This window comes from Muscardinus avellanarius (assembly GCF_963383645.1).
Source record: "Muscardinus avellanarius genome assembly, chromosome: 8".
Taxonomy (NCBI): domain Eukaryota; kingdom Metazoa; phylum Chordata; class Mammalia; order Rodentia; family Gliridae; genus Muscardinus; species Muscardinus avellanarius.
In genome coordinates, this window is record NC_137794.1 from 91,211,430 (window position 1) to 91,228,984 (window position 17,555).

Consider the following 17,555-nt stretch of genomic DNA (forward strand, 5'->3'; position numbering starts at 1 on the left):
TTCAGATTCCCATCCTAACCTGAGGACTCCAGTGTCGACCTCAAATGAGCCTACCTGTAAAGCCCCCATGCCTCCTGGTTTTCTGGGACAGTTTCAGTTTTGTTTGTTGTCTAATAATTATAATCATCTTCCTTCTCTCTCAACAGCATCCTGGTTTGGATAGGCTCTGTATTCAATCATTCCTCAGTGGCCAGTGCCAGTGCTAACTTCCCTTCAGCCCTGTCCAGTTTCTCTCCATCACAGCAGAGCCACCTGTTACATCAGAACTGGGATTTGTTTTGAATGGCACGCTTTCTCATAAGACCCAATCAAAAGTGGTGTTTAGTCTCTATTGGCTCAACTACATTGTCTTTATTGGGTTAGCTAGGTTAGAATCCTTTTTCTGCTCCAAACTAGCTCTTGGCTTTGAGCAAAGATCTCAACCACCCTAAGAATACTTATTCTATAAAACAAATAATACATTATTTAGTGTATATAATATTAGGAGCATAAAATATGTTAAGCTGGGCATGGTGGTGCATGCTTGTAATCCCAGTACTTGGTAGGCCAAGATAGGAGAAACCAGGTTCCAGGCCAGCCTCAGCTACTTAGAGAGGCCCTTCACAACTTAGTGAGATACTGTTTCAAAATAAAGAATAAAAAAAGTCAGGCTGGGGGTGTAGATTGGAGGTAGACTGCCCCTGGGTTCAATCCCTAGTACCACAAAAATTAGGGTTTTAATAAGAGAAAATATACTTAAAAGATAGTCAATGCCCACCAACCAATGATTCCCAGGGATGCTAATTATAAGAGTTGGGTTTATTGGCTTTTTAGCCAGATGTTGGTGACACACACCTATAATACCACTACTTGGGAGGCTGAGACAGGAGGATCACAGGTTCCAAGCTAGCCTCAGCAATTTAGTGAGGCCCTCAGCAACTATAGAGATACCCTGTTTAAAAATAAAAAATAAAATAGGGCTGGAGTGTAGCTCAGAAGTAGAAAGCCCCTGTGTTCAATCCACAGTATGGGGCGGGGGGGGGGAGGAAGAGGAAGAGAAGGAGGAGGAGGAGGAGGAAAAAGAGGAGGAGGAGGAGGAGGAGGAGGAGGAGGAGGAGGAGGAGGAGGAGGAGGAGGAGAAGGTCGAGGAGGAACAGGAAGGGAGGAGGAGGAGGAAAGAGTTAGTCTTACTGACTTTTTACAGTGAGAGCCTATACACTATGGGAAACTGCAAAAAGGTATTTGAAAGGATCATTATAGGAATAGGATTTGAGCTTGAGTTAACTGAGAGTTTTGTTTAAGGATTGGGTGGTGTCGGAAAGTGGGGTCAATTTAGCATTGGGGCACCGTGTGTGTGTGTGTGTGTGTGTGTGTGTGTGTGTGTGTGTGTGTGTTACTGAGGACTGAATCATGGGTGCTCTACCACTGAGCTATACCACTAGCCCTTTTTATTTTAAAACAGAGTTTTGCTAAGTTACTGAGATTGGCTTCAAATTATTAATCCTCCTGTCTTAGCCTCCCAAGTACTGGTATTACAGGTGTGCAGCCTTAATTTCTATGCAATACATGAGAGGATGAGATGGGAGCTAGGCTTGTCAGTGGGGAAGAAGCCAGCACTATTTCCAGGGTGGGGAACACTGAGTCATTTTGTGGTTGTGTAGAAGTCCTCTGGTTCAGGCCTCGCTGTCAATGGCCTTGTTCATCATGTGCGGGCAGAATTCTCGTCTGATGCTGATGTTCTCTGGCACTGTTCCTATTAATCAAGAGCCATCGCAGTCAGAGGGCAGCAGCTAGGTAGATGCCAGCTGTCAAGGATGCTTTTCCCCATCCCAGGTCTTAGCATCGTCAACAAATGCAACAAAGACCACTGAACTTCCAAAAATGTAAAGACTGTGGTCACTACTTCATAGGCAAAGGAAAATAGACAAGTATTTTTTCTAATAGTTTTATAAGGGAAACGTCTGAAGTCTTTAAGTGGAGGAGGCTCATGGTGATTATGCTGATTAATAATGAAATCCTAGCCATCAGGATGTCAGATGGATCCCGTAGGTCTATGACTAGTAGGATTAAGATGCACCACTGTAAACCATCGTGGTGGCATATGCTTGTAATCCCAGCATTTGGGAGGCAGAGACAGAAGGACTGCAGTTCACAGACAGCCTCAGCTACTTAGTGAGGGCCTTTGCAACTCAGTGCGACCTTGTTTCAAAATAAAGAATAAAAATAGGGCTGGGGGTGTCACTCGGATAAGGCCCCGGGCTTCCATCCCCAGCACTGAAGGAAAAAAAAAAAAAAGATGCACCACTGTTTGTTGGTTGGAAAAGAATCTTCAACTAGGTATTGTTAGTTCCTGGCATTAAGTTCATGGTTCTTTAAACCTAGCTGACTTCAGGGACACACCTTCCCAAAATGGAAGGCAACAGATAACTGCAATTACCCAGAACAGTCCAAGGTTATAGGCATATTGTAATTATTACAGTTTCAAATTTGACGTCTTCAGGGAAGTATTGCTGTAAGTAGGGTTTTTTTTTTTTTAACTGCAAAGTACCTGGCATGTAGCAAATATTTGATATATTTGTGTCCTAAATTGGCTTGTTTGCTTTCAGAATTTTTGGTGCACATTCTACTTTATGATGCAGTTAGGCACACTGAGCATCTTATGGTAAATTTTGGACTATTGTTTGCTAGAAAAATGCATCATAAGCCGGGCGTGGTAGCTCATGCTTGTTACCCAGCATTCAGGAGGCAGAGACAGGAGGATCACAGTTTGCAGACAGCCTCAGCTACTTAGTGAGGCCCTTTGCAACTCAGTGAGACTGTTTCAAAATAAAGAGTAAAAAATAGGGCCGAGGGTGGCACTTGGAGGTAGAATACCCCTGGGTTTCATCCCCAGTACCGCCAGAAACAGAAAAATGCATCATATAAACATACATTGCACATGTGTATGTGTGTATATGCTGGCATGTACACATACCCACATTAGAGACCAAAGGTTATAGATTTGTATCCATCACTAAAAAACATTTTTTAGCCCCATGACTTGAGGACAGGCTTTAAGTGGGACAATAATCCACGTGGCACATGTATTATTTTTCCGGGGGATGTCATGTAACACTGGATCAAAGATGGCTTCAGGCACACCACTTGAAGAGCTTAATGGTTTCAGCAGGACTCTCATCTTCTTGCTGGGTTGTTCAGTGCAGTTCTCCTCATCATAATCTGCCTCTGGAGCTGTGTGTTTTGTTTGATTTGGGCCTTTCCCAGCCTGAATCCCTTCCCTCACCATGTGTGCAGCGGGGAGTGTTGGGCACGGTGCACAGCACAGCTGTGATGAAGCCTCAGTCCTCTGGTCAGGTTGTGCCCCCGCCCCTGGCTCCTCAAACCCGGTGTTCTGGTCTTTCTTCTTGCTGAATATTTACACCTATACTTCCTTCTCATTTTACTACCTCAATTCCTTTATTTCTGTTATCAGAACTTGATGCCCCCTTCTAAATAGGTTCTTCCTCTGAAGCCTCATGAAAACCAGTGCTTCTCTGCAACAGCCATTTCCAACATCAGTGCCCAGACACTTTTCTGGACTTCGGCCTGTTAGGACAGTGTATGTATAATACTCTCTGACTCCTGGGAGGATTCAGATAATATATAAAGATTCACAGCCAGCTCATTGCAGGCCTTGGAGATGTGACATTAATAAAGTTCTATCTTAGGCAAGTCATGATACATGATCTTGCTTAAATCCAAGAATTTTTGGAAGGATATTAGTCATTCTCTACCTGTCACCCGCCCCCTCTCCCAGCCTCCTCCTCCTTATTGTACAGAACACATCCAGGAATCTATACCAGAGCAGGCTTGGAATCAGTGGGGCCAGCCTGACATATCCTGTAGAAATTCTTTCTGGATCTTTCTAAGAAAAAGCCCCTCCTATATGATTTTACAGAGAGTCATGTTAAGTTATTCTATAAGGCACTTCCCTGCCAGTGTTTGGTCTGTGCTTTATCTATCTAATCCCATAAGAATAAAGAATGTGCTGTTTCAGGGCAGGGAGTCTGTCTTGTTCAGAAGCATCGGGAGGCCTGGAGGAGAGGGAGCTAGGAATGTGAGGCCCTTACCAGCCCACAAACTGATCATTTCTTGTCTTTCTTACTCTTTTCTCAACTATCAGCTTTTCTTGACAAAGAGTAACCATTTTTTGTGGCGACTCAGCTTTGCCCATGTCTCTTCTTCCCTCAGAGTGTGTGGTAGGGCACATCCAAACAGAAGTACTATTCTCTTTTCCAGATGAATCTTCATCTGGAAGACTTCATCTGGAGTTTTCATTATTTTAATCTATTAACAGTTTTTTGGACAAAGGAGAATTTTTTTTAGAATATGGGTGAGTTAAGGGGATATATACTATCTCTGTCTTCTATTAGTCTTTGATTTAGTTGGGTCTTATAACCTTTCTAAAACATAAAAACTTTCTTTTTTCTTTCTTTTTTTTTTTTTTTTTTTTTTCCTAGGCCATAGGCAGGAACTTGTAGCTTGCCAACAAGTTTTAGAGCATAATGTCAGTTTTGGAGTATTTAGTGTAACATATTCAAATGAGACACACACACACACACACACACACACACACACACACACAGTCTTTTAGTTACGTAATCTCTCTCTACTTGGCAGATGGAAAGGCGTAACCTTCTGGGCCTTGGGGCGGCCAGCGTTTCCCCTTCCCATCCCTCTCAGTCTCTAGTTTGCCTGCTGAGAACCTGGCTTTCTCTTCTCTCCGCTTCTCCTGGAGTTGTTGGAGCCTGAGAACACTGTCCTTCCTCTTGGCATGTGCTTCAAAAGAAGCACAATCAAAATTCCTTTTAATGGCAGATGTCCCCTTTTTTTAAATATTCTACCCCATAAAAGACTCCTGCCAGAGTTATCTTAGAAGGAAATATGTTTTTAGTAAAGGTATCCTTGAAAATTAACTTTTTCATACTCCTACCTGTCTTTCTGAGGTTTCAGTACTTCCTAGTGAGTGAGCTGGAGAGAAAGCGTAGCTTGGATTTGTAAGAATGTGCTTCCCGTAAGGCTGTTTTCTTTGTGTGAGTATATTGAGAAAACCATGAGTAATAGTTTTTTGAGAAAAATATTTTTCCATTAAAAACTCATGTTTTCTAAATAAATTACAAAACAGGTCAACTGCAAATAAGTAAAATATTGACCAATTAAAAGATAATGTGGTAAAGGATTTATTGAGTGGTTTAGACAATTAAGCATTAAAAATTAACATTTCTCGCATAAACCTAGATTTTTAGTTAATATATAGCATTTGCTCATAAGTTGTAGCAAATGTACTAATGTAATAATAACAGGATAAACCTAAACCACACATGAGGGGTAGGTAGAATATAACTGTTTTGTTCATTGTTTTTCTGTAAGTCTACCAAAAGCTTTTCTGTAAAGTATAGTTTACTAATTTTAAAAATCAGCCTGACTCTATTACTTTGCTAGAGTTGCCATAAAAAAGTACCAAAATCTGGACACCTTAAACAGCAGAAATGTATTTTCTCACAGTTCTGGAGGCTGCAAATTCAAGATCCAGGTGACGGCAGGGCTGTGAGGAAGGGAGCTGCCCCAGGCATTGCTCCTTGACCCGTGGATATCATCTTCTCCCAAGTCTCCTCACATTGCCATCTCTCTGTAGCCATGTCTCGTTGCCCACATTTTCATGGGTTTAAAGAGACCAGTCATATTATTTTAAGGCTATGCTAACAAACTCACCTTAACTCACCTACTTTTGTAAAGACCATTTTTCAAATAAAATCCTGTTCAGAGCCAGGTGTCATGGCGCACGCTCATAATCCCAGTCCTTGGGAGGCTGGGACAGGAGGATCGCAGGTTGGAGGACAGCTTCAGCAAATAATGATACTCTCATCAATGTAGTGAGACCCTGTTTCAAAGTAATAATAAAATAGAGCTGGGGGTGTAGCTTGGAGGTAGAATGCCCCTGGGTTCAATCCCTAGTGCCATCCACAAAAAAATCTCTCATCAGAGTACTGGGGGTTAGGACCTGGACCTGTGAAGTTGGGGGGGCACGGTTTACTGTTCAACTCATAACACTAATGACCCCCCCAGTTAGACTTTGGCAATGGCTGACACCTTTCCAAGAGTTTTGTGACAGCGCCGGCCTTTGATTTGCCTGTATTTCACCTGCATTCGCACACTGGTTGTTCCCCCACAGTGACAGCCAGCAGCTGCAGCTTCTCTACCTGGAGTGTGTCCTGTCCATGCTCAGCAGCTTCTCGCCCTCCATGCAGCTGCACAGGGGCTTCACGGACCTCATCTGGTGAGCCCCCATGCCTATCACCCCCACGCCAGCCCGGGGCACCTCAGCCGTCTTCTGCCTCTTTCACCATGCCTGTGACCTAGCAGGAGTTCATCCACGCACAAATGTCTTAGAAGAAAAATGGGGGAATCTCTTTGTTTACGTGCATCCACCCAAATCCAGAGAAAAACATGATAATAAAGCTATGCAATAAAAATATGTTTCCACGGCCCTTGGCATTTTCTTTAGGATCATGAAGATGGGAACCAAAATTGTGTTGGTTCAATTTGTTCTAAAAGCATATCAATGATTCAGAAACTCATACAGGGGCACGAGACATTGACTGTACCCTTAGCCCCATCCTGGCACATGTTCCAGCTCCACCTGAAGCCTGAGCAGCTACTCCTGATCAGAGACTTGTGCGGTCACAGCCCCACAGGCAGCCAGATGGTTTCTCTGGGTACCTGGGCTGACTGATGGGAAGAAGTTGGTCGATGTCCTTGTAGGATTTGAAATGACCTATTTTTGTTAGTTGTACAATACATGGAGCTTTTTAACAAAACCTTTTAGCATTTTGAACCTGTCTCTCACATACGATGGTTTCTTAATGCCTCTCTTGATATTTTCCTTAGTTAACCTTAGCTTAAGATATTAGGACAAATATTCTGTGGACATGCCCCAAAGGGACAGGGAGACTTGGAAAACGAGAGTAGAACGTGGCCAGATAAAAGGGCCACGAGGAGCCCAGCTCTTCCTGGGCATTTATGTGACCTCTGTTAATTGCCTTCAGGATAGAGCTCACATTTTGTCACTTGGCTTCTAGTGAAACTTATTTTTCTTCTGATCTTTTCCCAGGAAAAACCTCTGCCCTGCTCTCATTGTGATCCTGGGGAATCCCATTCATGACAAAACCATCACCTCTGCCCACAGCAGCAGTGCCGGCGCGAGCACCGAGTCAGACTCTGCCTCCCCAGGCGTCTCTGACCATGGCCGGGGCTCGGGATGCTCGTGCACGGCACCAGCCCTCAGCGGGCCCGTGGCTCGCACCATCTACTACCTCGCGGCCGAGCTCGTCCGGCTGGTGGGGTCAGTGGAGTCCATGAAGCCTGTGCTCCAGTCCCTCTATCACCGTGTGCTGCTGTATCCTCCACCCCAGCATCGTGTGGAAGCCATCAAGATCATGAAAGAGGTAGGACATGAGGAAGAATGCCACCGTGTTTGCAGTGAGGTCTCGGCAGCGTCTCGCACCCAGGGTGCACTCAGAGTGTTTGCTAAACGCTCACTGAGACGTCACTGCAACCACGAAGACTCCAGTAATAAATGGTCGCTATGAAGGGGGGAGGAGAGAAGGGGATAGAGGATAGGATAGAGATTGTGTTTGGGGAGCCCAGTGAGGAAGGGTTGATAATTTTCAGTGGTGCAAAGCCACTTGATAATTAGCTACTTGTTTGTTAAAACTTTATTAGATGTGCGCCTGACTGGGCTCTAGGCTGAGATTTTGTTCTGTTAGCTTATATGTTGTTTGTGCAAATATATGTGTATTCACAATTGCCAAAATCATATTTCAAAATGATTTTACTTTTTTGTGTGTATATGGTACCAGGGGTAGAACCCAGGGGCTTTTCTAGCTCCAGGCTATACTACCAGACCTATTTTATACTTTATTTGGAAACAGGGTCTAAGTTGCTGAGAGCCTCACTAAGTAGCTGAGGCTGGCTTCGAACCTGTGCAATCCTCCTGTCTCAGCCTCCCAAGCCCTGGGATTACAAGCCTGTGCCACCATGCCCTGCTCCAACATGATTTTAGACACAGGTTGTATATTCTCCATAAAAAGCGCTTTACTAATCTCTTTTTACTAAAAAGAATTCCTTTGCCCAGTTCTTTCTTAAGGTTCACTTCTTCCAAACATCATGACCCCATTGAGAACAGAAAGGTTGACTGGTAATGATTTCATGGGTTTGAGGAAGAATTACAGTTATTTTGAAGGTACTTTGAAAATGGATTCTCCCAAGGAAAGAAAATGATACTAATAAAATGTTTAGCTTTTATTTATTTATTTTATTTATTTATTTATTTATTTATTTATTTATTTATTGGCAGTACTAGGGATGGAACCTAGGGGCATTCTACCTCTGAGCTATGCCCCTAGCCCTACAGTTTTAATATTTTTATTTTATTTTATTTTATTTTTTGGTGGTACTGGGGATGGAACCCTTCAATCTCCGGCCTACACTCCCAGACCTATTTTATATTTTATTTGGAAACAGGGTCTCTTAAGCCAGAGACGCTGGCTTCGAACCTAGGTAATCTTCCTGTCTCTGCCTCCCAAGCACTGGGATTACAAGCTTGCGCCACCACGCCTGGCTGTATTTTCATTTTTTGAAACAGGGTCTCACTGAGTTGTGAAGGGCCTCACTAAGTAGCTGAGGTTGTTCACAAACTGTGATCCTCTGGTCTCTGCCTCCCAAATGCTAGGATTACAAGCATGTGTTACCATGCCCGGCTAAAATGTTTAGAATTTTTGTTTTTGTAAACTTGTTCATAAAAGTCAAGTTGCAGTTTCTTAGAGTACCAACACCCCAGGAATCAGTGTAACAAAATCTCTTCCAGACATTTCATTCATTTTAAGTAATATTTTCTTTCAAATAATTTTAGAAAGTTAATCTACTTAAAAACCCAAACGCTTCGTGGGTAACAAACCGTTGAAACCCTTGAGCTGGTGTGAACGCTGTGCTCCTGGATTGAGGATTCCTTGCAGAATGCACAGGTGAATCTGCATCGTAAGATTCTTAGGCGCCTCCTTCAGCCCGCCCAGCGCTCGTCCAGTTCCCAGCCTTGGTTCTCCACCGAGCTTTCTCTTGTGCATGGCAGGGCAGCACATTTGTGACAGATCGACTTCTGAAGGTAGTAGGGGCTGGAGACACAGTAATGGCACAACCTATGAGCATTTTATTGTCACACTCTCCAAACAGCGACGGTCCCTTCATCGTACTGCCGTGGCTGAAACCAAAGAGCAAAAAGCGAAATTCGAATTGCTTCTCTAAATCCTTTAAGTGAGACTTGACTGTGATGAATGATGCAAAGTTCTGACCCAGCCTTTCTAGAAATGAAGGAGGGACCCAGATTTAGTTGCTGGTTAAAAACATCTCTGAGCGCATAGTAATAATCAACATCTTTCTCTTTCCTACTCTGCCAGACACATCCCACGTTTACCTTTGATGTTCATAACAGTTTTGTGAGCTTGTATGTCAGCTTGCTGTTACCCATAGCGCTGTTGCTTCTCCCCTCCAGCGCTTCAGGTGGTGGAGATCAGAAGGCCAGCTTTAGAAAAAGACCACCACTGGGAGGACATCAAGCTTTGTGAGACTAGACCACTTGATTCCTCACCCAGACAGGAGGGCCCTCTGCCCGGGACCTGCCTGCCTCCTTAAGTCTGCAGCTCACGCTGGGCATGGGATGCATGCATCCCTGAAATCCCAGTGCTTAGGAGGCTGAGACAGAATGGTCACAGGTTCAAGGACTGTCTCGGCAACTTAGACTCTCAGTAACCTAAGGAGACTGTTTCAAAGCAAAAAATAAAAATGTTGGTAGGAGATCCTGAGGATGTAGCTTGGAGGTAGAACACCCCTGGGTTCAGTCCCCAGTACAAAAAAAAAAAAAAAAAAGTCTGCAGCTTGGAGGAGCTGGAGTGGGTGTCCTCTGACCTCTAGCTAGGCGGTTTTTGTTTTGTTTTGTTTTGTTTTTTTCAGAAAGAGAAAAGAAGAGAGGGCTGGAGTCTCACGCCTAGCTCATTCTCACAAACTTACATTCAAGTCTAGGGGAGAAAAAGGGATTTTTCTGTCCCACAAAGAAACAAAGGCTTTAAGAGGACAAACATTTTGCCCAAGGATGTAAAGAAAAAAAGCTCAGAGCCGATCTCTCTGAACCACTGCGCCTGCCTCCGCTCACCCTCCCATTGCCCAAGACCAGCTCCGCCAATTCAGGGTTCTCCAAGGTGGTGGTGAGGAGTCGGCGACTCGTGGGAATGAGAAGCAGCCTTTGACGGAGGCGTGACTCTGCCATACAGAGTCGATGCTTTATTTTTATATGCTTTTACATGGAAATATTTGATATTAGCAACTTTTGTCAAAACATATCCTCAATACACCTGGATATAAACAGCTTTTAGCAAAACATGTTTTCGGTACACCTAGGTACATTTTGCATTTTATCTGGAACAATTCAACCTGCCCCAATGAGTTCATCTTCCAATACCGTGGTTGAAAAAACCACCCAAAATTATCCAAATTAACATCATACAAATCATTCTGGTTACCTAGCCACAAAGACAATTTTATTCTAATTATTAACCTAACTAACAATGGAGCTCTGCAAAGCATGTTCAAACCTAAGGCTAAATCGAAAGTACAGAAAACAAGGGGCTTTTCCATTAGAAGGAACACTTTTTTTTTTTTTTTTTTTTTTTTGGTGGTACTGGGGTTCCTGGAAACCCTTCTACCTCCGGGTTACACTCCCAGACCTATTTTAGGTCTCCGCCTCCCAAGCACGGAGATTACAAGCGTGTGCCACCATGCCCGGCCACAAAGATTTTAAGAGATGTTTAAGGGGCACAAAACATTTTACTTTTATATTTTATATTTTAAAATACTAAGTGTACTATTTATTTTCTTGAATTCTTATGATCTTTGGTCAGAAACACCAAAATGAGGAGGCTCTGCCTAGCTGATCTCTCTGTCATACATAATAAACTTCTTTTTTTGTGTGTGGGGTATTTGGGGATGAAACCCAGGGGCATTTGACCTCTGAGCTACACTCCCTGCCTTATTTTGTATTCTTTATTTTGAAACAGGGTCTCACTAAGTTGCAGAGGGCCTCACTAAGTAGCTGAGGCTGTCTGCGAACCACGATCCTCCAGTCTCAGCCTCCCAAATGCTGGGATTACAAGCATGCGCCACCACACCCGGCTACACAGAATAAACTTTAACTAAACATATCTGTAACTACTAAATGCCAAACTTACTGTTTCTACTTCTAAAATTAGCTGCTAATTTTATCTGTTATTTTTGACCACTAGGTATTTTACTAATTAATTCTGACCCAACCACCAAATCCATACTAAACTTATTCTATTTCTCTAACATACAATGTCTACATCTAATTTTCTACAATACCTATTAAGTTATTTGCCAAGAGAACTGTTTTGCTTTAGTGAGCAGGCACCAAGGAGGTCCCTGCCTGCTCAACCCTCTGTAGGAATGGCAGAGTCCTGACATCAAGCCATTTTCCAGTAATATTAACTCTGTGCTTTCCAATCATGTACAGGAAAGTGGAGGATGGTTGGAGGTGGAAAAGTATTCTGATTAGCGCTAGCCCCCTGAGGGGGATACTGCAGTCAACCCCCTAACTTTTTTTGTAGGTCTAGGGGTGGAACTCAGGGGCATTCGACCTCTGAGCTACATCCCTGCCCTATTTTTTTTATTCTTTATTTTGAAACAGGGTCCTACTAAGTTGCAGATGGCCTCTCTAAGTAGCTGAGGCTGTCTGCGAACCGCGATCCTCTAGTCTCACCCTCCCGAATGCTGAGATTACAAGCATGCGCCACCACGCCCGGCTTAGACCCCCTAACTTATTTTTTTTTTTTTGTGGTACTGGGGTTCCTGGAAGCCCTTCTACCTCGGGGCTACACTCCCAGACCTATTTTATATTTTTGAAACAGGGTCTCTTACACCAGCGCGGCTGGCTTCGAACCTGCGCTATCCTCCTGTCTCTGCCTCCCAAGCGCGGGGATTACAAGGGTGCGCCACCACGCCCGGCAAGGACCCCCTAACTTATAAGCAACATACGGAGGGCCTTTCGCAGTAGGTATAATTTGTCTAAAGTTAACTTATCCTTTAATGGCTAAAACCTTAAGTGACTTAGGTGTTGTAAGCAGAGGAGCAAAGAGCTCTTTTCTATGTAGCTCCTTGAAAGTTCTCCCGTGGTCATATTCTTCTTAGTGCTATTTCCGGCACAAATCTTAGGGCATTTTCCAGTCATATTCACATCAATTTTCAGATTATTACAAAACAGCAATCTCCACTCAAAATTTCATTACTATTATCATTATTATAACTAAAATCACAAGGGATAATGGTTTCAGTTTTGCCAGAGTCTTCCAGCCCTGCGGAATTCTCTTCCCAGCTGCGACCCTGTTATACAGCAGGAATGGCGCCGCCTCCGCCATCACGTGTCTCTGAACCTGCCCCTCACGTGACCACACAGGCATATATTTTTTAATTTTATTCTAGCAGACCCTTTTCTGGCACAGGTACAGCTACGCGTTTCTCAAGCCCGAGTAAAGGTCAGGGTTCAGACCCCTCTCTGCCTCTGATCGCCAAGTGACAGTAGGTCAGTCATTTAACTCTGAATTTACGTTTTTCTCATCTGTGCATCAGAATCTTTTAAAGCTTGCAAGTTCCAAATGCAATAAGTTTGCGTAAGCACTCTGTACACATAGAGTGCCAAAGAAATCTTGACATAAATTGCTACTATAAGGAAGAGGGGAGTTAGCCATAGAGACGCAGAAAGGAGCCGGTCAGCTCTGCCCCACCCCCTCCCTCCTGCCTGCCCGCCTGTTCTATTTATTCTACTGACCTAAGTTTCTAAGTCACCAGTGCGAACAGTTCTGCACCTCTCACCTCTCAACCAGACTGTCATAACACTGAATTCCCATCCAATGGCATCCTTTGGGTAGTTGGTAAACTGTGGACAATAGTAACAATTAGAAAAACACCGAAACCAGGCGTGGTGGCACACACTTGTAATCCCAGCATTTGGGAGGCTGAGACCAGAGGATCACGGTTGGTGAACAGCCTCAGCTACTTAGTGAGGTCCTTCACAACTCAGTGAGACCCTGTTTCAAAATAAAGAATTTAAAAAAAAAATGGGCAGGGGGTGTAGCTCGGAGGTCAAATGCCTCTGGGTTCCATCTCCAGACCGAAAGAAAGAAAAAGAAAGAAAGAAAGAAAGAAAGAAAGAAAGAAAGAAAGAAAGAAAGAAAGAAAGAAAGAAAGAAAGAAAGAAGAGGAGAGGAGGAGAGGAGAAAGAAAGGAAGGAAGGAAGGAAGGAAGAAAGAAAGAGAAAAGAAAAACACTGAAGACTGGATTAAAATTAAAATCTTCCCAAGATAAGTGCTCAAACCAGTTTAAGGCAGTATTATGTGTCCCATTTTCCAGGAGGGGAAGCTGAGGCTCTGGAGAGGGGACTCATTTGTTTAGAGTCCCATCCCTTGTGAGCCTTCAGGCTCAGATGTGAACCCAGGTGTTGTAAATACAGCTGCTGCTTTGCTCTCAAGACTGTCCTCCTTCACTCTCTGCCTCCACAGGCAGAAGATCTTGCTCTTCTGTGGACTCCATCCTCCACTGGGCAATCGACTGTATGTTCCACCACACTGATTTCTTCACAATAAGATGCCAAACAAGCCTCTTGTTTCCTCAAGCATATTTTTCTATCTATTGCTTTCCTGTGTTTCCCCCTTGTATTAAATACTATGACACTTGAATCAGACTATGAGTCAAATATGTTGTGACTGAATGAATTGACAGCTAGATCAGAGATAAAATATCTGCAAAAGGGACAGTTTATAAAAGCAGCAACCACTTTTCTTTTCCCTCAAAATGGTCAGACGTTGGAGCTTTTGCTGCCCAAGGCACAGCTATTTTCTATCTGAATGCTAAGTAAATATTGTCAGCCTCCCATTTTCTGGGTTCCACATCTGAGGATTTAAACAACCGTGGTTCAAAAATAGTTGGAAAAAAGTATGTCTGCGCTAAAAATTGTATCTTGTTCTTATTCGCTAAACAATATAGAATAAAAACTATTTATATTGCATCTATATTATATTATTACAAATAATCTTAGGTGATTTAAAGTTGACTTTAGAGTGTAGTGTGGATTATATGCAAATACTATGCCATTTATTTTTATTTTTATTTTTATTTTTTATTGGTGCATTATACTATGCCATTTTATGTAAAGCACCTAAGTAGCCTCAGATTTTGCTATTCACGGTGGGGGGGGGGTCCAGAAACGAATTCCCTGAAGATACTAGTAGTGCATATAGGGTATGTCGGTACTGAATGTATTTTAAGTAACTTCTTTACTGCAAAAGAAATTAGCCTTGTTTTTCCCTCTTACAGATTTTCTCATTTCCCAGATAATTTTGCAGAGGTGAGGCTAAAATTAGACACTGAGCCTGAGTAGAATGTCCAGCCACTGCCCCAAGGAGCCCAGTAGATAAATTGGGGTCAGGTTGTTCTGAAAAGCAGTGCTTCCACTTTAGATGACAAAGCCCATAATTTGTCTAATTTGGTAACCTAGATACCAAAATATGCAGGGTCCATGCGCACCAAGAAAACCACTCAGCACCCAGATGTTTGCTAACCTTTGGGGTTTGATGCTTGGCTTGGCCTTTCTCTGTTCTCATTCTAGCGTGTTGCTCTGCCCTGTGCATTATGTGCCTGTTGGTCAAGGACATACAGGACGCCGTGTTTTTTCCAAAGTACATTTTCTTTTCTCTTTCTGCTTCCCCCAAAGTATCAGTTATGAAAAAGCACACCTCGCTACCTTGTGTCGCCACTGGGGCTGGCTTTTAGAGTCCCTAGTCTTCATCAGGCAGGACACACACCCATTGATCCTGTGCCCCCCATGCCCACCTGCAGAACCTGAGATTCAAAGGGTCTCGCCCTTCCTAGAGTATTTGCTGATTGTTCTGCAGAAGCTCAGTGGCTTCATGATCCACTCCTTTCCAGATATGGAAGCAATTTACAAACACAGGATTAATATGAATGTGAGAATTGTGAGATATTTTTAATTTACTCCTGATAAAGTTGGCTTTGAGAATGTGGTGGGATCCCAAAAGGAACGGGTTTCCAATTCTCAGCCCTGGGCGTGGAGGTGCAGTTCAGTGACAGAGTGTTGCTTAGCATGCACAAGACTCTGGGGTCAATCCCGCTTAAAGACCTATGTAAGAAAACACTGTTTGAGCACACCAACAAGAATTAGCAAACAGCTGCTTAGTTTGTGGGCTTCCAATTCAGTGTCTGACCCGAGTCACCATCAAGAGCAGGCTGTTCCTAGTTCTCGAAAGGATGCAATTTAATGTAGTCCTAAGAAAGAAGGAAATCCTATCACTGGTGACAACGTGGATAAATGTAGAATATATTGTGTTAAGGGAAAGAAGCCAGGCATAAAGACAACTGCCACATGATCATTTATATGTGAAGTCTAAAAATTTTGAACTCATAGAAGCAAAGAGTAGAAGGGTGGGGGAAAGAGGATTGGTGGTTGGGGGGATGCTGGTCACGGAGCAAAGTTTCAGTTAGAATGAATAAGTTCTTTGAAGCTACTATACAGCATAGACTGTAGTTGTAATGATGTATCATATTTTAAAAATTGGTATAACAGTAGAGATAGATAGATAGATACATGTATATTTTGTAGTACTGGAGTACTGGGGGTGGAACCAGAGGCTTTCTTCCACCAGGATATACTCCCAGACCTATTTTATACTTTATTTGGTAACAGGGTCTCACTGAGTTGCTGAGAACCTCACTAAGTAGCTGAGGCTGGCTTCAAACCTGCACGATCCTCATGTCTCAGCCTCCCAAGCGTGGGGATTACAAGCGTGCGCCACCACGCCCAGCAGCTGACAGTAGATTTTAAGTATCCTCACCACAAGAGATAAATATACGAGGTACTATATATGTTAATTAACTCCATTGAGCCATTCCATAATATATACATATTAAAACATCATGTTGTACATGATAAATGTATATGGTTTTATGTGTCAGTGAAAAATGGTATTGAAATTATTTAAAAGGGCAAATATATAAAATCAATAAAGTATTAAACAATGAAAATGCAAAGAAAATTGAAAAATTTATATCAAGAGCAAAAATATAGAAGTTCAGGACAGGTACAAATAAAAAGAAAAAAGAGTGAATGCAAAAATGTATCAAACTATAGATGTCACAAGCATTCAAGAAATTAAAGAGGGTGCTAAGGCAATTCTAGGTTATATTATTTACCTAACACAGCTTTTAAAAAGTTGGCTAAAAGAGAAATTAAGGGCCTGAATAGTCCAATTATCATTAAATAAAATGAGTCAATAGCTTATATCTTCTCATTAAATATATACATATATATATGTATATATAATATATATGTATGTATATTATATACATACATACATACATACATACATACATACATACATACATACTGGGCTAGGCCCAGTGGCACATGCCTCTAATCCCAGTATGTGGGAGGCTGAGATGGGAGGATTTCAAGTTCAAGACCAGCACATGGTAACTTAGCAAGACCCTATTTCAAAATAAAAACAGGGCTGAGGTTTTTACCTCAAAGGTAGGACACTCCTGAGTCCAAACCCCAGCATCACACAGACCCCATGCAACTTGAGAAATAAATCATACCAAGGATTCAGTGAATCAGTAATTCCAACATTTTACAAGCTTTTCTAGGTGACAGAAAGGAGAAATACTTCTCAGTCCACTCATTAATCTAGCTAAACTTGAAGACAATAAGACAAAGAGAGACCAGGAGAGGGACGTTACAACCAAATCTCACAAGAGTACGGTTCTGTGCTACAATAGTTTTTTAAACAATCCACAGAATTTTCTTCATCTGATCCAGCCCTGACTCATATGAATTGTATATGAGGAAGAATACCTACATTAGTTTTATTAAGATTTTACAGTTCCATTTAGTTTCATGAAAGTTTGTAATTAGCATCCCTAATCCAAAATCCAAAATGAAAACTGTTCTGAGTACTAATATTGTCATAGTAGAAAATTCTACACCATGAAACTTTGTTTCATGCAATGAATTTATTTAAAAAAATACACATTTTAACGCCGGGCGTGGTGGCGCACGCTTGTAATCCCCGCACTTGGGAGGCGGAGACAGGAGGATCGCGCAGGTTCGAAGCCAGCCGTGCAGGCGTAAGAGACCCTGTTTCAAAAATATAAAATAGGTCTGGGAGCGTAGCCCGGAGGTAGAAGGGCTTCCAGGAACCCCAGTACCACCAAAAAATAAAAAAATAAAAAATAAAAAAAATAAAAATAAAAAAATAATCAAAGAATAGACTTTTTAAAAATATCTCTCTATCAATAACAATGGCTCTTAAACAAGCAAACATACTCATGATCGCAGAATGTGGGTTTCTTATGACCTACTGGCCATGTGAAGGAGGAGGACACGTCCTCTTCAGTTAACTTGT

General features: G+C 42.5%; 1 protein-coding gene across 1 annotated transcript in view; it reads left to right on the forward strand.

Annotated features, from left to right (window-relative positions):
- Window positions 1-17,555, forward strand: part of ARFGEF3 (ARFGEF family member 3) — a gene marked incomplete at both ends in the record, with an annotated part of 159,796 nt that overhangs the window by 77,393 nt on the left and 64,848 nt on the right. The window contains 2 exons of the mRNA XM_080700543.1: window positions 6,191-6,295; window positions 7,130-7,463. Coding sequence (XP_080556669.1) covers window positions 6,191-6,295; window positions 7,130-7,463 — 439 coding nt within the window. The remainder of the gene's footprint in view (window positions 1-6,190; window positions 6,296-7,129; window positions 7,464-17,555) is intronic.